A 26,176-nucleotide genomic window follows, 5' to 3' on the forward strand; every position below is an offset into this window, starting at 1 on the left:
AACTCCGCCTCTACGTCAACCTTTCTTAGGACCGCAAAACAACACTAACGTCCGTATTTACATCATCCATCGGGAATATAATATATGGGAATGTACTTCATAATATAGCCTGAGTTAGAAATGGGTAACTATTCTTATAACGTATTCATGTGAACGAATGAAGATCTTCACGACTTTTCTTTTAGAATTGCGTTTTCCAGATATTACATGCTTTATTTAAAACACGGTAGATTGAATACCTCAGAAAGGGCCTGGTATGCATTTTGGACAAACAACACTGGACAATTTATATCTCTTATTAAAATGAATGACTTGTATTTTATAATAACAGTTGATATTAAACTAAGATAGGCATTTGGCCGTATTTAACCCTATTTGCACAAATACAGAGCTGTAAGCAAATAAGTACATTAACTTTATTGTAATATATAATGGACAATAGTTGCCCATCGGTTTTATTAATGGTTTTGTATTCTGTTAAATGCTTACTGTATTGTACAGTAGGGCCAGTTGTCAAAACTCTATGAGTGAACACAGTTCGTGGGTAATGTGCAAAAACAAGTCCGACCATAACAAAAAACTTTATTTAAATAGCGGAGAAAAAACACGATTTCCACCACTAGTAAAATCTATTGTACAGTATTAAGACGAGTACGATGTCTTATAACGATGTGTGCAATAAATATAGTTATAATATAATATAAGGCTATATGATGATGTAATGTAACAATACGACTATGATGCTATAATCCTCTATGTAAATTGTCGCGGAAATACGTCACCACGGACTGTGTGAGACGCGTTGACAACTAAGGTCTCATCACTTTTCCTTGATTCTTACATTTTTGTTAAGGTTCAGAAAACGCGTGAGCTTCGCTCACTACCATTACATCGTCACTTGAAAATCCCGTCAACCTACTGAACATAGGACGTTAGAAAAATAAGAAAAGAAAAACAAGATTTCCCGCATAGTAAACATGGCCCCTTCACATGTGCTAGGAGAAAATGGTACGTCCCGCCCATTCAACGGTTATTGGCACCGGCAACCCGTTTCAAACTGCCCGGTTAATTGTGGAACCGTGTCATCGTAACCCAGCCAATGTGAGAAAGTTGTCGAGAAGAAATCCCCGCCGTGTGTGTGTCAGCGTACGAACGCCTCGCCCCATTCATTTCACACACACCGAATTCCACTCTCCCCTCCGCTTCATTTCTGTTGGTACGTCCGCATACACACACGCGCGCGCACGCTTTTTTTCATTGCGAGCCGGTCAAGATGGCGGCGGCACTGCCGAGACGGAGGAGCCGCTCGGCTTAATCGATCTTTTTCTCTAAATCGCCGGATATAACTCGACCAAATCATTCGTCTCGACCCATCGGGACACTCCCGGGTCTTCGTTTGGATATCATCCGTTAAATCATATCGCGTTAAACGGGTGTTTTAACGGAAAATGCTCTGCCTCTAGTTTATGTGTATCGTCCATTAGCTTGTATTGGGGAGAATGGGGGATAAACTGGAGTTAAAGCTGAAGTCGCCGGTCGGAGCCGAAGCTGCAGGCTACCCGTGGCCCTTGCCTATATATGTAAGTACTATTCAGTGTTGTATTAATCTAAACCGAAACCAGCACTGGGATTCCCTCACGATCAGGCAAAGTGAGTCAGGGAGGCGTAGAACAATGTGTATTCAAAAGAGTACACAGTGTGCAGACTTTGAACATTGCTTGTCTGGCGTTTTATGGTATTGTTGTTTGTGTGTGTTCGTGTTTTAATAACTCGGATCCTCTAAAAGTGTACAGCTTAAAAATGCTACTTCGGTACACGTCTATGTCTTCAGATACAAAGACCACCAAATAGACAAAATTCGGTGTGTTTCGCAAACGCTGATAATAATCCCATCAATGTTTGAATCAAAGGACACAGTCGTGGGTCTCCCGCTGACCATCTCAAACGTTGACCGTTTCAAAACCTAGTACACTGCCTACCAAGACAGCACCCTGGCCGTCGCAGACTCGTTTGAACGTTCGACTCGAATTTTGACAGCTTCGAATAAAACGTTGGAACGTGAAATGGAACGTGCTCGTATATCTAATTCTGACGTTCGAACGTGCGTGTAGCCGCTGCATGTTTCCTAGGCGTAACGCTTGCTAGCGTTTGAGACACAGCCACGAACTGTTAACTAATCTAAACCTGTGTGTGTGTGTCATAGTATTTGTTCAGAAATACTCTTCGACTGGTTCGGAGTGATAATAAAGCAAACGTTATTCCAAAAACAACGCGATTGTGATTCGTTCGTCCGACGAATATTCATGCACACTGAAACTGACGCTAGCCCTCATGCTAACACTCCGTGCTAGCTAACTTGATCTATTTTTAACCAACACCAACGGTCAGCAAACTGCAGATAACCAGCATGGTGAAAATTGGGTCAGAAGCGAGTGTCGAAAATAATGATGGGCATTTTAGGGTGTAACGATCGCTTTGTCGGTTCAATATCACAAGAAGGGGGTTAAACAAAAGGCGAGCTGTGAACTCGGGCGAGAGGGGACTGTATCTCCACATTGTTACAGCCTTATTGATATCCAGCTCTTCTTTTTGTCCCAGCACGCTGTAGTACACAATTTGTCCTAACAGGGTGCATTCGCTATCAGTCGTTTTTTTGAAGACTCGATTTTGTTATACAAATGTCAAATCTGTCACTCCTGGATAGAAATGGATTACTCATTTGGCAGCCCCTGCATTGGGACCACGCTGTGTTTTGGGTGCCATCTGCATACATCCTGAGAAAATGTCCACTCAACTCATACGGCTGGTATTTCTTGATCAGAAACTTGTCACACCAGATTATGTGGGTGGTTTAGGACTAACTGCCATACTAGTAGCAACGAATTCAGCAAGGGAGTTGTTCAACCGGCTGCACTTGAGGATTTACTTTTACCGGGATTAAAGTCCCCATGAACCGGAAGTTGCGATCGTTTTTACATCCGTATTCTGACACGTTTCCGAGTGAAAGGGAATTTCAAGGGAGTGGGTGCGGCTTGCGTTTTTTCACTGCGAAATGATTGGATGTGTAAAAACAGATGTTGCGTCGATTTTGAAATGTTGTTGAAGGGGAGGAGTTAACGGATGCAGCTAATTAGGTCCTTTGAGATGGATGGTCATTTCAGGGCGCACGGGCATTAAACTGAAGGTTATGGGGGTACATTCATTTTGAAAAGAAAATGCTGCAATATTTCATGTAAAAATAAGTATCGTCATTTTAAATTTAACTGGGACTTTAACAGACATGAGAAATTTCGCCCACATGTGGTTCAAAACCGGTATGTGACTTTCATGTGTGTGACTCTGTAAAACAGAGTTGAAGATTTTTTGAGAAATGTTTCTGTGGTTTGGTCTATTCAATGAGAGCCAATTTGGTAGCTAACATTCTTCGAAATATCATCTTTTGTGATATGCAGAATAAAGTAAGTCATACGGGTTTGAAATGACGTGTGAGTGAACAAATGATGAAAGAATTTTCATTGTGGGTGAACCTTTAACTGCCGTGATGCTGTGCGGATTACTCGGACAGTCGACAGTGGTCCGAGACCCTCTGCCATGTACACATATACGCTCATTTATTAAATTGGGGTGTCCGAATTACGCTTGTTTTGAGAAAGTCGGGCCGAGTACCAAACAACCTTGTAGACAATCAGCAGTAAGGTGCACAGGGCGGACATTAGTCAATTCGAGCTCTAACGAAAGCGAAAGATGGGATAGGGGTGTGTTTGTTTTGGTGAATAGAACATCAACCACGGCTTAAATGACGCCCCACCTTTAAATGTCAAAGATTAATTTCAGGTTTTTTCTTCAATCTGGTTCAAGGGTTTTCAATCACTGTATTACTATAGTTCATATTTATTTGTATCAAATTTCTCACAAGAATATTTTCGGAAAGTCCTCGTATTTTGTTGCCACTTATGTCAATGTTGCCACAAACGATTGAACTGTTTTGTCGTCTGCGGAAATGGGGGGTAGATAAAAGGCTGCGGTTACCACATAGGCGACTGTCTCATCTGTCCCTCCCGCTGCTTAATACACTGCAGATCGGCATTTTTTACGCAAACCAAGAATGTGGGTTTCTCAGAAGTGCACTATATTCAGAGAACCTCAGCCCTTCGCTGCGTCACCCAAAACTCCTGCGTCTTTCCTTCATGTTATATATATATATATACAGTGTGTCCTTTCTAGTAGTGCTGTAGCTGTGACCTAAGCAGTTTCAAAGGCCTCATATTTTTCTCTCAATGACTTGGGCTGATAAGGGGTGGATGCCCCACCTACTGAGGGCTGTATTTTGCCGTGATGTTGGATAAACACAAACACGCCCGTGTTTGGAAAGCTATGCATGGGCCTTCCACATTTTTGTTTAGGGAGGAGTGGATTGTGTTAATTAGCTAGTCTGAATGGTTGTGCTTTTACAGACTTTCTTAAAGGGACAGAGAAGAACACAAAAGAAGATATTTCGAAGAATGTTGGTGACCAAACAACATTGGTCCCCATTGGCTTCTAGTGTATGGACACAAGACCACTGAGACAGTTTTCAAAGTATTTTCTTTTGTGTTCCACTGTATAAAGGGCTGGGATGACCTGAGGGTGAATAAATACAGAATGTCAAAACAGAATTTTAATTTTTGGGTGAAATTATAAATCCTCCTTTTTCTGTCAGCACCTGAAGACTTTAAATATTTCTTATTCTCATTGACACTGCACATTGCTTACACAGAAATTGCCTCCAATTGTTTTTACTTAAGTTCTTTTTTGGGGATCCGGGCTAGCGTTTTTTTTTTTTTGTCTGTCACATTGGCTGCCGGTGGCTCCTTGTCCATGAGTCATTTTTCCTCACGGCTTCACATTGTGCTCTGGACAAAAGCGTCCCACTCACCTGGAGTAGGAGAAAGGAGTGGGTTTTCTTTCAAGCAGTGAGCTTCACTGTTTTTCTTCTACCCTGTACTACACTACACTGGGATCTAAATGTGCAACCACACGCATGGGACAGTTCACCCAAAATTTGACTTCTCAAACCAATTTCAGAACCGTTACAAGCTACATCTATTTGACTCAACATTACAATGCTCTTGTTATGCAGAAAGGTGTGACGTTAAGTCCCCCCTCAAAAAAAGTCATCACATTCTCCCGCGCTCGGTGATGCAATAACCGAGGGGTGATTTCCTCTCCTCCCTTTGTGAGTCACAAGGGGTACATGAGGTGAACACAATGTCCACTTATGCATCCGTGAGTCAGTCGATCCTCCGAGACTGCTCGTGACTGTTTTATTTTTGCTCACGTTCGACAGCCGCCACCCCTCCTTCCAATTGCTGTGGGGATATTTTTAGCCATAGCGCTGGTGTTGCTGTGAGCACAAGACCGCCGGAACAGCCTGTCCTCTTCCGCATGCTCTTTCACGCTGACGCTTCCTCTCCCGTTCAGTATGACACACACATATGCGCACACATGCTACCAGCTGTCTTAACATTTTCTTCACTCTTTCTTCCTACGGTCACTCTGTTGAAATAAAACATCCGATCCACGTCCCAGCTTTAATAAGTGGCCTTGTTTGTGAACACAATTATTTCTGACACAACGGCAGAGGTGGGCACATGAGGTTTAGAGCTGCTGCTGAGCGGGAAGAGCGCTCCGTGCTGGATGAGGAGGAGCTTAGCAGAGTTTCTGTGGGTAAAGGAAAGTGGGTCACTGGGTCAGGCAGCGGTAGAACTGGAACGGCTCGATTACGACAGGCCCGGGCGAGTTCATCAGGTTCATATCTGCTGTTTACTTGCAGGAAGGGCCGAATTAGTCTCATTAACTGTGAGGAAGAGCCGCAGGGCTCTGTAAGGGCCACACATGTCAATTTATACATCCAGTGTTGGCTAAATCTGGTGAATTTTACATATTGTATGTGTTATAAATGTGCATTGTCCCTTATTAAATGGGTATTTAAAGAGACCATTCAGTTTACCCAAAAAAAAAATTCTGTTATCATTTACTCACCCTCGAGTTGTTCCAAATCTGTATACATTTCTTTGTTCTGGTGAACAGTTCTTGGTCACCATTGACTTCCATAGTAGCACAAATGACAATGGTAGTCAAGGGTGCCCCAGAACCGTTTGCTTTCCTACATTCTTAAAAATATATTTTGTTCATCAGAACAAAGATGTTTGTAAAGCAATTGCTCCTACTATGGTAGTCATTGGTGGCCAAAGACTGTTTGGTTACAAGCATTCTTCCAAATATCTTTCCAGATAAGAAATATACAGATTTGGAACAACTTGAGGGTTGTAAATGAGGACAGAATTTTCATTTTTGGGTGGAGTATCCCTCCAGTACACTGTGTTACAGCACAAACAGGAAAGGTCACATGTCTGTTGTACTTGTCTGAACTTGTCTCCTGAAGTCAGTGACCGTTGTGGTTGTTATTAAACCTGTAATTTCTGTCTTTCTCCCCAGGATAAACACCATGATGCTGCACATGAAATCATCGAAACTATTCGGTAAGCTGGTTTTAGTTTTTGCTTCTCCGTTGGTCTTATGCAAACGAGTAATTTTTGAACCTTAACCGGTTTCCTCTGTTTGTCCAGCTGGGTGTGTGAGGAGATCCCAGATCTTAAGCTGGCCATGGAGAACTATGTTCTTATTGACTATGACACCAAGAGGTTAGAATTTCCATTAGACAACAAGGACTTTCAGAAATACCTTTTTTTGGCTGGCCTGTGATTAAAACGCAATATTGAATTTCAAGTTGTATTAATGTCAATTGGTAATAAGTTAATTTTGTTTTATTGCAGCTTTGAGAGTATGCAGAGACTGTGCGACAAATACAACAGAGCTATTGACAGCATTCACCAGCTGGTATGTTCAACCACTGTTTCCCAGAATTCTTTGCGTTTTAGACCATTTATTATACTCAGCTCACACGTTACGATGCAATAGCATCATAGTTGTTTTAACAACGTTTAACAAATGAAAAATATATTCTAATAACTATTTCTAAAACTATACTATAAATATTTCCAAAAAATGTATTATTATTATTTTGTTTTACATACAACTCGCAACATTCAAGGTTGAAAACAAAAATCAAATTGGTCCGGTTTTTTAGTATAAATGCTGTGAATAATTCAAGAATTATTTTTGTGTTTGTCACAGTGGAAAGGAACCACCCAGCCCATGAAACTCAACAAGCCGCCTTCCAACGGCCTGCTGCGTCACATTCTTCAGCAGGTCTACAACCACTCCGTCACCGACCCAGAGAAACTCAACAACTACGAACCCTTCTCTCCCGAAGTGTACGGGGAGACCTCATTTGACCTGGTGGCCCAGATCATCGACGAGATGGGGATGATGGAGGAAGACACCTTTGTGGATTTGGGAAGCGGTTAGTAACTATGACCCCCAAAACAATAGAACACTGGTTGCTTGATGGGGGTGCTTTTTACTGTTGTTGTTTTAGTACATCCACACGTCATTTCTTCTGTTAAATACCATCTAGGTCTGGTTTCGCAGACCAGGCTTAAGGCTAGTCCCAGACTAAAATGAATGTGTGACCTGTCTTAACTGAAAATAACTGGCCCAGAAATATCTTTGAATACATTACTAGTGTACATCTCGAGACAATGGCACTAATATATTTTAAGGCATTTTTATAGAAGCGACATAAAATCTTAATTTAACTAAGGCATAGTCCTGGCTTAAGCTATTTACCCCAATGTAGTAAAATGAATGTTATACTTAAGTGTACTACAGTATCTACCACCGTTTATTAATTTTCTCTATACATTAACAAAGCATAATACACTGAAAGGTAAGTATGCAACTTTTTAAATGTAGGCCCTGCTTTCTGCATCTACAGTCTTTAATAAAATGCCCTGACCCTCCTTCTCAAAACATTTATTAACACCACATCTGATGTACACCAACATTGTGTGTATGGGTCAAAGATTTTAAGATGTCCCCATCAAAAGAAATGCACAAATTGAATGTGCTTTCTATGGAAATAAAATCACTAAAGTAAAATGTCAACTTCATTTGTATTAGTTTTTGGAGAATAAAATTAGGTTGAAATAACGTTTTAATTGTCATTCAGTGTAACAATATTTATGTACAACATGCATATTCTGACTTCGTACATATTCATTTATATATTTTAATAAGGTAGCATATTTTTATGGTGCTTTAAATGAGTAAAAAAATATTATTGGTAAGTGGGAAAATATATTTTTATAACTAATAAGCATTTAGGGTGAAATTAATAAGATTTCTGTTGTAAATATGCCTGACAAGATTGTTACACTGAATGACATTTTAGTGGGCGTCTTCTGTAAATCAGGGGAAATTTGATATAAATTTTGCTCAGAAAAACAAAAAATGCTAAACCTTTTAGTACTACACTTATTGTTTTTTTTGCTTAAACTCCTTTTCGTCTTTGACCCATATATATTAATAAAATAGAAAAATGTGTTGTTCCTCCATAGTCATTTGACTATCTGATGTTTATCTTGTGTTCCTGATTTGCAGGTGTTGGTCAGGTTGTGCTGCAGGTCGCTGCTGCCACCAATTGTAAACACTACTTCGGCGTGGAGAAAGCAGACATTCCAGCAACCTATGCAGAGGTTTGTCATTCTGTAATTAGGGATGCTCCGATCCACCTTTTTTGCTTCCGATACCGATTCCGATACCTGAGATTCAGTATTGGCCGATACCGAGTACCGATCCGATACTAAGGTAAAAAATGTAAAGTGCACAATTACTTAATAAACTATGTGCATTGCAGTACAAGACATCAGGCTCGACTTAACATAAATTTCCTGACCCCGTAAAACAAAATAACAAACTAATGATTCAAAAATTTAGTAAATAGTTTATTAAACCAGCACCGGTGCAAAACAAATGAAAAATAAAACAAAACTTTTCACTATCTTTGGACAAAAGACATTCAAAATTAAAGTGCAAATTAAGCAGCTGAATATAACAACAGCTTCACTAGCTTGATAAACGGGTATAAATAAATGGAAACAAAATCTCTTAATAATTTTTAAGAAAGTGCAAAAATAATTTAAAAATCAATTCGCAATAAAGCAGCTGAAATTGAGCAAAAAAAGTAATAGCTTTACTGCTTTAGATATATTTAAAATAACATGAATCAGATCTTTTTAATGCTTTAGTCACTAAAGCAAAGTCCACTTTACTAAACTAAAGTTTAGAGAAAATAAAATTTAACATCCAACACAGAAACAGATGAATAAAACGCTAGCTTCCCTAGCTTAGTAAAACTGCACATGTTTGTTGCATTTAACGTGGCATTTTGTGGCACAAAATTCTCATCCAACCAGTGTGCGGTTAAACTTAAAAGCGACACGGTGGACACGTCGCAGCTCCAGATATCTGTTGTAAAACTCACCGCATTGACATCTTTAATTTTTTCGGATATGTGTTTGCAGACTTTTCGGTACAGTTCAAGGTAGATATACATATTTACGCTTCGGCGTGTCGTACTGCGGCTCCAGGTGGTTTATAAGGAGTCTGAAGCCATTATTCGCAACGACGGACAGCGGTTGCCCATCCATAACAATGAAAGCGGTGGAACTTATTGGCGTAGCTGTTGTAAAATAACTCCAAATGACAGATATTTTGGCTCGCTCCATGCTGTTCGCTGCTATATGTTCACGTGCACTACGTACAGAGCACGTTGCTAGCGTATGATGTCGCACTTTGCTAGCGTATGCTGGCACGTTGCTAGCGTATGATGTCGCACGTTGCGCTATGCACAGCCGCCCACGAGAGAGTTTAAGCGCCGGTGTCTCCTCAAACTTTTACATCGTCTAGCACAAATTTTATGTCAGATCGGGTATCGGTGACAAATTGCACCGATACCCGATCTAGAATTTTATTACGTATCGACGCCGATACCCGATACGAATATCGGATCGGAGCATCCCTATCTGTAATGGGAATCTACTTTGATAGATCTACTTTGCTTACCGTGTATACGTGAAATCTGCGTATGATCAGTTTTACAAATCCTAAATCTGTGATAATGAACGCCCTTATATTGAGCTAGTGTAGGCGTGTATTATGCAAATTACTGTGGTAGCTCTTTGAACATACTCAGACTTCAACATTAGGATGATGTTAAAAACGGATTCATGTGCGTATACACCTAACTTGTTCAGAAATTCTAGCGAGAAGTTTGTAAATATTAGTTCATGAGACATGTTGTGACTGATCTCGATCACGTTATTGGTCAAATCTCTGTAATGTGAAATTGCTTTGCATAATGGGTTTGCATTTGTATTTCATTCGTTTGCAGTCGATGGACGGAGAGTTCAAGCGATGGATGAAGTGGTATGGTAAAAAGCACGGCGAGTACACGGTAAACATCCATTTGTTTAATGTAACCATTGTTATGAATAAAAACCACATCACCTGTCTTCTAAATGCGCCGCATTTACTTTAAAGCATTCGTCACACACTTTCATAAAAAAAGTACTTATTGGTCCTTGAATTGGCATGAAATCAAACGCATCACTTGGGCATTGCTTTACCAACAATTTGCAAAGCGATATCATTTGTTCTTATTTGTGACAGCTGGAAAGAGGAGATTTTCTCTCGGAAGAGTGGAAGGAAAGAATAGCCAACACAAGGTATGATCGCAAACCAACCAAGATTATTATCAATGGGATTTACTGAACTAACGTCATTTCATGACATGCATGTTGTCTACAAGTCCTGTAAGTTTAATGTGCTTTCTTACAGTGTTATTTTTGTGAATAACTTTGCCTTTGGTCCTGAGGTGGACCACCAGCTGAAGGAACGTTTCGCCAATATGAAGGAAGGTTCGTAATCGAGTCCGAACCTTTGACCTCTGTCAGGCTATTGAGCGTTTTGTTAGCGTTTAGAACGGTGTGTAATTCAAACTTGTCCTTTTTAGGTGGAAAAATTGTATCCTCAAAACCCTTTGCACCTCTTAACTTCAGAATAAACAGCCGAAACCTGAGCGGTAAGTTTTGAACAAACCATTGATACTAGGGGTGGGAGAAGACATCGATTCATAATGAACACAATGAACGATTCAATCTGCTAGCCATTCCAGTCGCTTGACAAATTTTATAAAAAATTCTTTACGTAAGTAAATATAATAATGTGACGTCTTTGGAACAAATAAGGTGGAAGTCAACTGCAAGAGCGGTGCAACTATTAAAAATCCCCATAGGCTTACATTGAAGAGCATCTGGGTGATGTATATCTCTATATTCAAGCGTGTATGTTTGTGTGTAACTTGTTTTTGTGTCTAAATAGATATTGGCACAATAATGCGAGTTGTTGAGCTGTCACCTTTGAGGGGGTCGGTTTCATGGACGGGAAAGCCAGTGTCATACTATCTGCATACAATAGACCGCACCATAGTAAGTGCACTTTTACTTGCATCACATTAGTTGTGTTGATCCTCTTGATGTTTACAATAGAAGCCTTGATATGCATTAAGCACGTCTCTCTCGCTTGACACACAAAGAGACTTAACATGCTTTTATTTACCTGCACGAGTCCTCAGTCTCCGAAGTGTGTTTTTAACTTATCTTAACTTTTGTTTATTTAAGGTTTCATTGGATTTTAATTGTCGAAGACTTTTATTTTTTTGTACACAATTTCATCCACCTTTAACCTGCCGTTTGTGTAAAATGTTGCTGGTAAATGTATTTTTTCTCACCAAACTCTTGTTTTTTCTTTTGCAGCTTGAAAACTACTTTTCTAGTCTCAAAAATCCTAAACTCAGGGTAAGTCCCATGTTAGTTTGACTCTTTAATGTCTTGTTTATAGGTTGATGAATGAGTTCTTTTCCAATGACATTTGAGCTGTTTGTTTTTCGTCCAGGAGGAGCAGGAGAACGCCAGGAGGCGCCAACAGAAAGAAAACAAGAGCAACACCACCACACCCACCAAACCCAAGGAGCACAAGGTGAGACCACAGGAGTCATTCAAATGACTTTCTTAAGCTTTAAAAGAAACTTCTGTAGAAAAACATTACAACTATATTAATAACTAATAGTATCAGTCAACATTCACGTTACAACCGCATACGAAAAAAAAACGGGGTCCACCTGTTCTTGATGAGCTTCGGCTCATTGTACCATTTATATGACAGATTTTATGCTAAAAACTCGTTTTTGGGGTTTTATCCGTTGGGATTCGGTTGCATGGTGTGAATCCTTACTTTCCATTACACCCTGTTCTGCAGACACAGCACGAATCCGGTGGTGAAGACGAGCGCACAAACTCGCTCCTGGCCGTGAAGCCACCGCCCAAACCCCGCCGCGCCAGACTGCTGTCCAGAGGCCGTAAACTAGGCAACAGGAAGCGCGGGAGACCCAAGAAAGCCGCCACTGCGACGGCGGCAGAACGCAAGAAGAACCAGAGCGCCCTAGATCTGCTGCACGCTAAGACCCTCTCCGCAACCCCGTCTAAGGGTGCGAAACTGATCTTAAATCAACCGTTGATGTATTTATAGTAAATGTTATTAACAGATTATTCGGTTTATCGCTAATAGAAAGTTACTATAGTTTTGTTTTACGTTGAGCCTTGTTTGGTTGAATCCACAGATGGATACAAGTCACCTCACAGCCCATTTTATCCGCTACCTCCTAAAGTTCACCATTATTCGTCAAACCAGCTTCCCCTGGGTCCCACTCCACCAGGCTTGCAAGCTCTTCTCGGTAAGATTTCCCCCAAAATATCCATTTCTGTCTCATGGAAGCAAGTTATATCCACACAAAATGCGTAGTCGATAGCTGGGTTAACATAAAGCGTATCATCTGTGCTCTAGATAACATCAAAGTCCAGTATCTGCAGTTCATGTCCTACATGAAGACTCCACAGTACCGCACCAGCCTGCAACAAGCGCTTGAACAGGAGAAGGTAAAATAACAGTCTCTTCCTTTTTCTTCATGTTTTTTGACAAGATCGTAAAAAAATTGGTCTTTTTTTCCTCACCAGCTAAAACACACGGAGCTGTCATGTCAAGCCCAGCAACTGCTCAATACTTGTCATTCTCACAAAGAGAGGATCAGAGACCTTTTCCAGGCCAAACTAGAGGAGGTACAGCAGTGAAAATGTGTCTTTCAATCAGAGGGTGGGTTTGTAAGCATCGTTTTTTAAGGTTAAACCCTGATTTTTGTTCTCTGACAGCTGGGTGTGAGGGCCGTGACTGTGGAGGACCTGGTGCAAGCTCAGAAGGAGATCACAGCCCACAACATGCAGCTGAGGGAACAAACCAAACAGCTGGAGAGAGACATGTTCGAGCTTCGGGACCAGAGTTTGGTGCTGGTGAGGGGTCCAGAAGGGGATTGCTAGAATACCCAGAGAAATGAATTCTTGTGGATCTAATCTTCATTTACGTGTGGGTGTGTCAGTTAAGGTCTCGGTGTGAGGAGCTCAAGCTGGATTGGGGGTCTCTGTGTTTGGAGACGCTGTTGAAAGAGAAAGCAGCTCTGCGAAGGCAGATCTCGGAGAAACAGCGCCACTGTCTGGAGCTCCAGGTACTACAAACCCTTTCCTCAATGTGTTGAGAGCAAACGGAATACAATATAGTTTCAGAGGGATAGTGATGTCAAAATAAAAATAATGTCATTTATTCAGCCTCGTGCTTTTCCAAATCTGTATGACTCTGTGGGACACAAAAGAAGGTATTTTGAAAAATGTGTTCATACAGTGGAAGTCAATTGGGGTCAGTGTTGTTTGGCTACCAACGTTCCTCAAAATATCTTTTGTGTTCTGCAGAAAACACTAAGTCATACATATTTGGAATGAGTCACAATTTGAATTAATTTGTATGTCCTCCGTGTGTCTCCTCAGATCAGCATCGTCGAACTTGAGAAGAGCCAAAGGCAACAAGAACTTCTTCAGCTCAAGTCGTCCTACAGCCCATGTGAGGTATCCCCATACCGAAAGTCCATCCCCGGCACGGAGCCTCGGCCCACACTGGATACCGACACCCCGAAACTCACACCACAATCTGGGCTCAACGGCCTCAGCCCTGAGCTCTCCATCAATGGCACTGCCTCGCCCGGCTACGACAGATACGGTGGCGCTGGAATGGCCAAGAATGAACTTCTCACTCGCTACCTGCCCATTTCTCCTGACCACGAGATAGTGCCCCCTACCCCAGACCCGAGAACAAGGCAGCTAGGGCAACCCCAGCCCGACTACACCCGCTATTCTCCGGCTAAGATCGCCCTTCGCAGACACCTCAACCAGGATTCGGCTGCCAATCAGTTTAGATTGCTAGGAAACATCTACAGGTGAGTCTAATATAGAGCGTGATTTGTCAAACGGGGGTGTTTTGGAGTTCACGGGTCACTTATCACTCACTGGATGTTTTTAAGGGGTGACTGTGGTGCGCTTTCATCTCCGACTCTGGGATTAAAACAGGCTTGTTCCTCACCAAATTCTTCTGATATTCCTGTAAACACCACACCCAAGAGCACAGATAGGGTAAATAACACACACATTTTTTTTTATGTGTACCCGCTTAGAAGCACGGTCCGTTCAGGAGACTTTGAGTGGTTGTTATGTTTCCGTAGGCCGATAAGGAGAAGAGCCCTGCTGCGCCGGGTGACACCATCACAAGTCTGCCAATCAGCATCCCCCTTAGCACTGTGCATCCCAACAAACTCCCGGTCAGCATCCCGCTTGCCAGCGTGGTGCTACCTAACCGCGCTGAAAGACTGGTACACACTTTTGAGGAAATCAATAAAATATGATTTAATTCTTGCATGGTTTTTGAATAACTCAAGCAGTGTGTTTTCATTTTGTAGCTGAACACACCTAGTCCAGTGTCCAATCGGGAAGTAACAGGACAAAGCAACGGTAAGCTACCTCTCAAGCCTACCACAGGGAGAAATCCCAAAACGTTTTATTTTTTGTGCTTACTAACCCTTAAAATATAATGCCATTCTATTAGCAAATATCAAAAGATTGATATTGACCACCTACTTCCTCCTCACAGGGTACTCCTCCAGCTCAGGGTTGGTGAATGGCTCTCACTCTGCCATGTTGACGGAGGATCAAGACTGCGATGTCCCTTCCCCTCCCCCACACAGCACTCCCGTCACTGGCTTCCCACCCCGAGGCTCCGGCCTCAGTCCTCCTCTGGGCACCGGCGGGGTGCTACAGTACGCCGATGGCCCGCCCAGACTCCCTGCCGAGGACGGCCACGACCGCCCAGGCCCGGAATCCGACACAGAACCTTTGGACAGCGAAGCTCGTCGTCGCATCTTTTTCTCCTCATCCTCTTCTTCCTCTTCGTCGTCGTCCTCCACTGGTGGTTCCTGGATGCATCACGGGTCAGTAAAGCAGGGTCACCATCATCACAGTAAGCATCATCACCACCATCATCACTCATCAGGATCTCACGGGCAAGAAGGACGCAAACGCGGCCGGCGGAAGCGAAGCTCGTCCGGGGCTGTGCCCGCCAGCGGCTCCCCCAAAAGAAGGTCGTTGCCAGGGATCGGATGCTCGAGTCATTCGTCTGGATCTCCACTTAATATTAATTCTATGGTGAGTTAGTGATGGGGAAACGCTAATTATTGTTGTTCATATTTGGTGTTAGGAAAATAAACACATACTTCAAAGCATAACTCATCTTGCAGCCTTCAAACATACATTTATATCAAATAAATACGTTTCTGTGGAAAGTGACTTGCAGTGCATTCAACACATTTTCTGTTATTTACATATTTATTTATTTTACATTTATTATTTATAGATATTTTTTTTTAAAAGCTTAAATGAAAATTTGAAATGTTCGAGGCAAGAAACCAAAATATTATTTTATTTATGGTTTGTCACAATATAAAATAAAGAAATAAAATACGATAAAATATAAACATTAATTCAAAATGACATTATAAAAAACTAATAAACAAATGGACACATAAAAATTATTAAACTACAATTATCAAGACAACTAAAAATATAAAAAAAGTTTGGTGAATACAAAACATTAATAAAACTAAAAAAGAAAAACTATAGTAACTCTACTACAGGAACGCTGTTATAACTTAGAATTCAATTATTTAATATATTTAAATTAAATGATTATTATAGTAAATCAATTATATGTATTTTTATCAATTTTGTTGAATTAGGACAATGTATATTAATATTATATAAAATATCAATATAATAATTGTTGATCAAGATATCATTTAAATTCAGGTTCTCATAATTTATTATCATTTATTAAAAACAAATTAAAAGTTGAAATTAACAGATGTTGAAATCAAGTGATCTTTACTGTTTCTCATGTTGATGGCAGACAGTTACAGCATTCTTTATAGGAAAACTCCGAATACAAAAACGGGAGAGGTTGCATAGATCTTTTTTCTGTGCCAGGTAAACAACATTAACCAGCCTTTAGAGATCTCAGCCATCTCCTCCCCTGAGCAGTCTGGCCGAAGCCCATGCGGTCCAGATCTGGATCAGCCTCCTGTGCTCAAAAGAGAGCGCCCTCTCGAGCTCAACAACACAGGCCGCTATTCATCCCCACCGAGCTCAGATGAAGAGGATGCTACTTTTGCTCAAGACGGCTCCAATTCAAACCGGTAATGCATCTTCCCTTTCAGATCCATTTCATCCACGATGACTGATTGAATGTTTGCTATTCTTAACGTACTAAACTGATTTCTATTTCAGAATTGAAAGAAAAATTGCCACCATTTCTTTAGACAGAGATGGACCGATCAGAGATGTGGACATGGGTATGAAAATGTTCTATTAGCTAACTATCAATCATTTGTAATTGACGTTAAACAACGGCCATCTCATTTACAGGTTCACAGGGACGCAAATCGGGTGCCAGCAGTGTAAGCAGCGACGTTTCCTCTTCCTCAGGTGCTAGTAAGTGGAAATCCACCTTCTCCCCCATCTCTGACCCCAAGCCCACCCCTTCAGACCTCCGCCAGGGGGGCTCACCCTTCGGCGTGGGGTCTTCCCGCAGTGCCGGAGGGGGCACGGACTCTGACTCAGACCAGAAACCGAGGAGAGGGGAACGTGAGCCTTACGCAAACTCTAACCTCTTCCTCAGTCAGGACGGCGGCGGTCGCCCGGTGGTAAACACGTCCGAGCGGCCTCCCCAAAAACAGAAATCAAGGGATTGGGACCTGAAATCTGTGAGCGGATTGACCAGCCAGAATCTCTTCATATCTGCTGCAGCCAGTGGAGGCATCCTAAGTGGGAAAGTGGGCGGAGCCACTACGGTTTCCTCCTCTCCCTCAGTGGGGCAGTACTTCCCCCTGGGCGGGGCTTCTGTCCTGCAGTCCTTATTTGGAGCTCAGGCATCCGGACCAGCCACCAGCGGAGCCCCGCGATTGGTCAACGGACATACGACGCTGGGTAGTTTCTCCAGCGCTGCAGGAGGTGAGTTGGCATCTTGTCGTCTTTGTTTAGAGTTTATCTGACTTCAGAAGGGTCTCTTGGCGGTGGGGAAAGGTAAGTCAGGGCCCAGCGCTGCCACCTCGCCTAGCTCTCCCACACTGCTTGCTGTGCTGTTGATTTACAAGCTGACTGTGCAGAGGCTAAAGCTACACACCCAGAGCAAATGACCGGAGGGTTTAAGAACACATCAAATGTGGCGGCATTTAACCGTAATTCAATGAGAAATTATTTCACAAAACTGCAGTAGATTTTCCAGTCATTTTCACACCGTTTAATGCCGGAAACTGGGAATTTAGATGCCTGTGTGACAATATCTGGACCTGTTGAGTCTTGAGTCATTTATGTGATTGCTATTGTTCAGCCTTCACATTTCTTCTGGGTGTTATGTCTTTTAAGGAATAGTCCACTAAAAAATAACAATCCTCAATTTATTCACCCTCATGCCATCCCGGATGTATACAATTCCCTTTAGTGGAATACATTTTATTGTGCAAAATAATAAAACTAGTGCCGTCAAATAGATACATATTTATTTAGGAAACAATCAATCGTTATTGGTGTTTATATAATGTATGCGTGTGTGTGGCGTATATATTTAAATGTGAAAAATAAATACACAAACATACGTGTATATATTTAGGAAATATGACGATTTATATTTATGCACAATTTAAATTATATTTATTTTTGTAAAAATGTGTTGTATATACAAAAATGTGTCTGCATTTATATACATATAAAATTTTTCAAGCCACCCGCATATTTATATACACAAACATCGTTATTAATCCTCTCCTATTTTCATAATTTAAGTAAAAAACTATAGTCATTTACCAGACCGGGTCACATATAGTTCCCAAAATGCAAAGTCCCAAGAAGCGCAAACAGTCATCATTCCAGTTATCCAAATGTTAATAAATGTCTTCCGAAGTGAAACACTATGTTTATTCAACAGGTTCTACTTCAGAAGACATTTATTAACCCTCTGGAGTCATTTGGATAACTTTAATGATGGATGTTCTTCGGAGCAGTGCCGTATGTGCACCCTATAACAGAACAGTTTTCGACCGAAGAAAGAAGGCAGGCATATACATTTAGAATGGCCTGAGGGTGAATAAATTGAGAATTTCCATTTTTACATGAACTATTCCTTTAACTGCAGTTCTTGATTTTGGGTGTTGAGGCATTTCACTGTGTACCCATAAAAATGTTTTAAGAACATGTTCAAGGCCTACTTTCAAACCAAATGTTGCAGAAAGACCAGAAAAAGTTTCCTGATCCATCGGAAGCCAGCTTTCTATCAAGTTTGGGTTCGGTGTTTGTTGTACATCAGTGAAACAGCCTCCTTGCTTTGTGCTTATTTGTTTGGCTTGCTGCTGTGCATAACCTGGCTGAGCCCCCATTTTCTCTCTCTCCCCCTCTCTCTATCTCTCTATCTTTTGCTTTTTCTTTTTGCTGTTTGTCCGCAGGGATTTTTCACCACTTGGTGCCTTCAGTCTCTTCTCAGCAGCCGGGGGCAAATCTCGGCTCCCAGCAGAGGCATTTGGACACTAACCCCAAGCCGGGGGCCTCGTTCTTGCCCTCTGGCTCTTCGCAGCCCAGCCGCACACAGACAGTTCTGCACGCGCCCTCCCCTCCCGCCCATTCCCTTCCCCCGCCCCCTCCGCTCCTCAACACCACATCTTCCTCCGCCCCTTCCCAACCCTCCTCCCCATCGCTGACCGCTGCTTCTGCCAACACCTCCGGTTCATCTCGGCCCTTCGCTGTGCACTACTCCCCACACCTCCCGCCTCCGCACCCCCCGAGCAGTGCAGGTTCAGGTGGTGCTGGGACCTTGGGCTCTTGGAGGACTCTGGGTATGCAGGCGTCCTACATGGCCTCGCAGAACCCTGGAAGTCGGCCCAGATAGGACACGGCAGAGTGTGGGAGGGGGGGCAGGGATTTGGGCTGAAATGGGAAGAGACTCATATTAGGAGGATACGGGGAAGCTGCTGCGTTGTTATGAGTCCTAACAAGGTATGTGGTGTTAGCATGATAACACGCGACACGCTTTGCTGCTTTTTCTTTGTGTAGCTTCATTTTCATGATGCATTTGAGGTTTTTGTAATGCCAGAATGGTCTGGTTTATTATAATGGTTGAAAGTGTTGTAATAAGTTCAGGGTTCAACAATAAGAATAGATTTTTGCTTTATGCATTTGGACATTTTATTGAAAAGCATTTTTTTTTAAAAGTCAATGCGAATAAAGCACATCAAGTGAGCAAAAGACCACAATATGACCTTTTCACAAACTGTACGGTAAACTGTAAAAAACAGTGATTATAAAACGTTTCTGGTCCTTGATTCTGATTGGATGAGACGAGTTCTAAGCCGTTATAAAATAGCCAAATTTATAACGACTGACTGCATTACATAAATGACATAAATATAATTTTATTTATTTTATGAAACCTTGCTACGCATATGGAATAACCGTTTTATACAAGCAATAACCCCTGCGAAGCAGGTGGTTACAGTGCATTTTATAACAGCCTAGGTGGTTTTAGGCACTCCGCTTCACGTCATGCCACAACGCGGTTTGCTGTTATAAAATGCACTGCTTGGCTGGGCTTATTATTGTCTTATTTTATTGCGTTTTTAGCAGCCAGATCTCACCAAAATTCGCCACTATTTTACTATGAAATAATACTATGTGAATCGTACCCTTATTAGAAAAAATTATATTGAACCCCCGTCCCTAAACGTAAACATCACAAAAGAAAATCGTACCAAAATGTACGAATGGGATTTTAGGAATTTTTTCGCTAGTTGCAAAAGATGGCGCCAGTGATCTTATTTCCGGTTGTTTTTTAGATAAAAAGTAATTTATCAATGATATGTCAGATCCTCTCTACATTGCTGAGCACTGAATTAAGCCTAAACAACTGGATAGGGTCATATGACCTGAAATTAGTCTGCCGACCCTGGCACTTCAATAGCTTTTATATATAAATGTGTATATATTAATAGATATTTATATATAACAAAAATGTATAGAAATATTAACATTAACGTACACATGTGATTGTTTCTACAAAATAAACATGTATGTGTTTGTATTTGTATATATACACATCATTATTGTACCCAGTACAGACACATATATTATGTCAACAAAACTTTTATTTTGCGAATAATCGTTTGCACGTCCTAGAGGTGTGACTGTAAAATGGTGATCTTAGAGGTCCAGTAGTGTCCACCTCTAAACTTCAGCTTTTTTTATTGTTGATCCCTGATCTTTACGACCTTAAGTATTCACTAAATGTGTAACTCCTTTGTTTTTTTTACCCCCGACTGGTCCTAGGTATCTGACGAAATCTACCTCAACCCAACTTAACCTATGCAATGGACAGGCGTGGACCAATGGGCTCAACTCGCTCACCGGTGCTCAAACGTTTGCTAAAGCCGCCACTGTAACACTGGCTTGGGTATCTGAACCGATCTAAGGTGCAGCTCCATAGAAACACCAACCCTCCCTCATAAATCATATTCAGATGTACGTGTGTAAATTCCTTCGAAGGGGGTTGGGGTGAAGCTTAAAGTCATGAATTAATCATTATTTTTTTAACAAGGCCTTGGATTACATTTAAATTCATGTTTTGGGAACTCGATCTAAATTTGTAGTGATTTCACAATGGATCATGTTCTCGGTGTTGGGAAGTGTATTTCATGTTAGAAATGCTGTTACTAGTCACATGGGCCGTACACGCATAGAAAAAAATGTGTGAATCTTTATAACCTTGCTGCTGTTATTAATGGAAACAAATTTGGCTTTTATGAGGAACTCTTTATCGGCTGAAATTTTTGAAGCACCGTATCTAAAGTTTGATACCTGTTTTCTAATCCCCATCTAAGCAATCAGCTTTGAGTCATATTTTACCCCAAAAACATTTTTGTGAAAAGCAAAGGACCTTAAATTATTTGATTATTTATTGTGATTTTTTTTTACGCCGCGTTTTGTGACACTTTCATTTGTCCGTTTTTGTTCTTGTAGTGTAGAAAATAATCTCATTGCTGTAATGCATCCGGATGTTTTAACGTTGATGTAAATCATTACAGTAATGAGATATGTTCACATCACAGTATTGATGGAAATGTGCTTTCTTGAAAAATCAATGAATTAATCTTCACCTTAATTTCTTCATGCAATTTATTTAGATTTTTGGGTAAAATATGACCCATAAACGTTCTTGACAAACGTAAAAAAGATACACCTCGGATTCATTCATGTTTTAATTTTTACACTGGATATCTTTACCTGTGGAGCAGTTTTTGCAATCATAACGCCATACATCATTCTAATACCTTAATTTTGGGTGCTTTTATTTGTGATAGGGAAAGACTCTTAATGTTTTACACAGCGTGAATATTCAATCGAATTTTCATTGTATATACAACCTACACAACTGCACCTTCCCGGAAAACCACAAATATTGTAACAATCTGCAGGGAACGAGCAGATGCCTGTAAGTTGTTGTTTTGAAACCAGGTTAGTTAACCTATCACTACGTTCACTGCAGCTTTTGGTGATCAGACAAGTTTGTTTTAATACTCAAGCTTCCGTACTCCCAACAGTTTCTGATGAACCTTTTATACAATGCACGGTTTGTTAAATCTGGGTCCAGTGTATTACACGGTACAGGCTTATTCAGGTGAATCTGGTGCTGAAGCATTTCCTCGCAGATCTTACAAAGAAACGAGCGTTTTCCTTTGGATGTCATGGTGCTTTCTGCAACCTGGAAATCCAGCACAGAGCACACGCTTGTACATGAACCTAAACGTACACACTGTGGAAATGCAAAACGATTACAAAACAAGTCAAAGAAACTACTGGGCATCTTCAACTCATCCTTGTTTCCTTTGTGTGTTTTCCTCTACGGTTTTGTTCTGTACTGTGAACGATGATGTCTCTCAGACTATAATTGTATATAATTTGGGTTATTTATCATTTGAATATTTTTGTTGTTGATTTAGTTTGCGATTGCTCTTGTTTTGTGTCAGAGCACAAGTGTTTGTACTTGACTCGCGGTCTGAAAACTATGGTGCTACTGTCTGTACAACTTAAGACTGTGCTTATTTATATTCAGAACATCAACGGAAAAAAAAAACGAATAAAGATTCTTGGTGCTTCTTTTACACGGGGATGTTTTCAAGCCTCGCCGCATTTATTTCTTTGATATTTATGATCGTGTTACTTGACGCCTAGCATGAAGCAGACCCTGCTTGTTTGGATAGTGCAGATTTTATACAGATGAAACACCTTTTGGTCTTAAGAGCCGAATACTTACACGTGGAAGATCACACGTCCCAGAACTTAATTTAGAAGATTTTTTAATCCACTTAAATGGTGCTCATGTCTGAATTCCGGTGACTGTTCAAGCTTGTATAAAATATTAAACCGGTGCCATATGGCGTTTGGTTGCTTTAATTTCTAGTTGCTTTAAACTAGTTTCCGGTGCTGACCATTTTTCCCCAAACTTTATTTCGCGCCGTGTCTCACACAACTTGGGATTGGAAAAATTGTGCACGAGTTCTGTGGCTCTAGTCCCCATTCACAGTTCTTCAAATCATCTTTTGCACTAAACCAAACACGTGTATGGTAGTTGGGTGTTAAGATGATAAGCAAACAATGACTTTATATTCCACAATGCTTCATCTTATTAAAACTCATGCTGCTGTTTCCACGGATGTCAGTTGCGCATACCAAAAGCCAAAATCCACTATCAAAGCCTGTCCTAAAGTGTGTTGCGTGTATCTTCGGGTTTAAACTTTCTTGCTTATCGTAGTGACATGTGGTTATTTTGATGTGACCATAGAGGTGGTTAGTGCGCTTGTACTAGTGATGAACCGGTGTGGGTTTTTAATGACCGATATAAAATTATCTAAACAATCATTTTAAACCGATTAATTTATGACTTTTTCTCATAATCGCAAAATATCACTAGTCACTAGCTACTAGACAAAGCAGGATTGAACCTACGTATAGTTTGCGTCCTTTTTTCCTTTACAGTATAGTTTTGTGTTTTGCTTTAGTATGTGCTCAAGGAAATAAATCAACCTCACCCAAGCTTTATAGTCAAAATACTGTTTATAGATGATTGTGTATAAAATAAGAATATTGTGTAATGGTCTTTCTGTAAACTAAGGACTTTTGACCCGTAAACAAGTCCATTGTTACCAGCACTGAGGTTTTGTTTTTGTAGTGATTAATAAATTGTTAATGTTATCTGTTTTAATGGCCAATTTGTGTTTTGATAAATTTGCGACTGTTTTTCAATGGTGGTTTTGTAATGGTTTCATAATCCTGAATACAACAGTAAAGGTGCTCTCCTACACTTTAAACATGGAAATGCAGCTATGAAATCCACACGCCTCTTGCGTTATGCTAAAGAGGCGGAAACATTAAAAAAAACGTCGATGCAAGCTTGGCTTGTTTACTTATTCTGATGTCTCATTTGAACTCTTCAGTTCTGAAAATTTATGTTTAGTTATTTAAAATTGAAAACAGTTCATCGTTCTCACAGATGTTGCATTTTCTCAGGTACGTGTACAAGGTCGTATATTGCATATGTGTCCTTTGACATGTTGTCAGATTTGAAATATGTAAAATCATAGATTGTGTCTAGTGTCTCAGGAAAAACAGTTTAACATTAGCTGTCTTCATACCAGATTAATATGAATGAATATCGACAGGAAGGGGTTAACCTTAGGAGTTTGCTTTACTGCACATTATTTACCTGTGGTTGCAATATCGATTTTGTAATAATACTTTATGCTTTAATTGAGATATTTGCCTTAACTAAAACAAAGTTTAATAATAAAAAGTGTTAAGACGCTTTTTGGTAGAAAGCAAATAACTGTGCATCAACAGCAAACTCTAAGTTGTCATGTTCATCTTTAAATGTTTGGTGCTTTCATCATAATGCCTGATTCTATTCATATTTGCAGCTTTTGTTTAGTGATATAATAAAGTGTTTCTAATAAAAATAAAAATGTCAGTTTCCTCGCCTTTTTTGGTGAATAAAGTTATGATGTTTGTAAAATGTAATGATTGGGCAATAAACGTAACAATCAGATTCATTGCTGATGACATTTTTTGAGGTTAATACACATGAACACACTTTACATGTGCATTGAAGGGACAGTTCACCCAAAACGTTATTCTGTCATCACCTACTCACCCTAAAGTTGTTCCAAACTGTATAAAGTTTTCTTCAGAAATTTCTTTGTTCTGTTACGAAGACATTTTGAAGAATGTAGGAAAGCGAACAGTTCTGGGGCACCATTGACTACCATTGTCATTTTTACTACTATGGCAGTCAATGGTGCCCCAGAACGGTTTGGTGTCAAGCATTCTTCCAAATATCTTTCTTTTAGTTCATCAGAACACAGAAACGTATACAGAATAACATTTTTATGGGTGAATAAATGATGACAGAATTTGAGGGAGATCCATCCTTCTATGTTTTTTTATGTCAGTTCGAGTTATTCTTTATTGTTCTTGTTACAGGAAATGTGTCCTGGACTCAAAGCTGCGATTCAAAATATGCAACACACAATAACCAATAAAAACGTTCAAATAAAACTAAAACTTTCCCTACTGTTAATGTTTACCAGTTGTCTTTGTCCCAATAGTTTGTATTTGGCAAAAGCAAATGATGTCCATCTGCTATGGGGAACTGCAGCTATATAATAGATGTAGAGTTATAATGAAACAGCTATGATAACCCATTTATATGTATTTTCTAAATGAGGGTCTATACAAAATACTCATTAAAGTTCTGTTAAAAAAAAGACGCCGGAAATGAAATACCCTTTTCTCATTTCGAATTCCTGTTATGGTAAACTATCAAGCATTGTGTCCTGTGTTAGTTATGCCAGTTCTCAGCCATTCCTTTGGGCCATAGATCCTAGCCTTATCTCTTAGGTCTGATGAAACACCTAGTGCTCGAGGGACCTTGAAAGTCTTAAAAACAGCAGCTGTGTGTCTTCTAAAAAGAGGAATTTTACCAACGGGTAGCTCGACGGTGGCGTACCCAAGAAAACAGGATTTCATTTTGTAAATGGTATATAATGAACAGTGCTTAATGTGTTAGACAACCTGTCATAACAACTGTCATAAAAACCGAAACATTAGGCAAATCACAAACTGAAACAACTAAATCGTTTTCACACAACCCAAAAACGTAATTTCTGTATGGCCTCCTTTGGCCTTTATAGCAGCTTTCAATCTTACTGGCATAGTTTTAATGTACTTTACTATACTATACCGCTTTACTTCTATACTGTCGTAAAACGATTAATCCACAGAACTTAGAGATAAAAGGAATAGTTTACTCAAAAATGAAAATGCTCACCCTCATGCCATTCCAAATCTATATGCATTTCTTTCTTCTGCAAAACACAAAAGAAGATATTTGGAAGAATGTTGGCAACCAAACAACAATGAGCCCCGTTGACTTCCATTGTATAGACACACAACCACTGAGACATTTCTCAAAACATCTTCTTGTGTGTTCCACGGAGGATTTAAATGACATGCGGGAGAAAAAACAATGACAACATTTTTATTTTGGGGGAGCTCCACATCCAAGGCCTGCAAAACAGACGTCTCAGAATGAGAATGAGGATGTCACTCAACAGACACAAGGACACATTCTAAGAACTCCAACTGCATCCCAT

General features: G+C 40.4%; 1 protein-coding gene across 3 annotated transcripts; it reads left to right on the forward strand.

Moving 5' to 3' along the window:
* Window positions 1–1,214: 1,214 nt before the first annotated feature.
* Window positions 1,215–24,473, forward strand: dot1l (DOT1-like histone H3K79 methyltransferase). Of its 3 annotated transcripts, XM_079471359.1 has the most exons (29): window positions 1,215–1,580; window positions 6,478–6,521; window positions 6,609–6,683; window positions 6,816–6,879; window positions 7,177–7,405; window positions 8,545–8,639; window positions 10,337–10,399; window positions 10,615–10,670; window positions 10,783–10,862; window positions 10,958–11,026; window positions 11,326–11,432; window positions 11,760–11,801; window positions 11,899–11,982; window positions 12,262–12,490; window positions 12,623–12,736; window positions 12,847–12,938; window positions 13,017–13,118; window positions 13,209–13,346; window positions 13,433–13,558; window positions 13,875–14,320; window positions 14,405–14,513; window positions 14,603–14,749; window positions 14,837–14,888; window positions 15,028–15,578; window positions 16,416–16,624; window positions 16,716–16,780; window positions 16,854–17,438; window positions 18,926–19,472; window positions 20,799–22,636. In XM_079471359.1, the coding sequence occupies exons 1-28, from the start codon at window positions 1,500–1,502 to the stop codon at window positions 19,363–19,365; spliced, it is 4,494 nt and encodes a 1,497-aa protein (XP_079327485.1). In that variant the 5' UTR covers window positions 1,215–1,499; the 3' UTR covers window positions 19,366–19,472; window positions 20,799–22,636. The 3 variants fall into 3 exon arrangements, with proteins under 3 accessions (XP_079327485.1, XP_079327486.1, XP_079327487.1); XM_079471360.1 differs by lacking the exon at window positions 18,926–19,472 and having other exon boundaries at window positions 20,799–24,473; XM_079471361.1 differs by lacking the exons at window positions 1,215–1,580; window positions 6,478–6,521; window positions 6,609–6,683; ... (1 more) ...; window positions 7,177–7,405; window positions 8,545–8,639 and having other exon boundaries at window positions 10,358–10,399; window positions 10,832–10,862.
* Window positions 24,474–26,176: the final 1,703 nt, after the last annotated feature.

Source organism: Barbatula barbatula, assembly GCF_947034865.1.
Source record: "Barbatula barbatula genome assembly, chromosome: 13".
Lineage (NCBI taxonomy): Eukaryota > Metazoa > Chordata > Actinopteri > Cypriniformes > Nemacheilidae > Barbatula > Barbatula barbatula.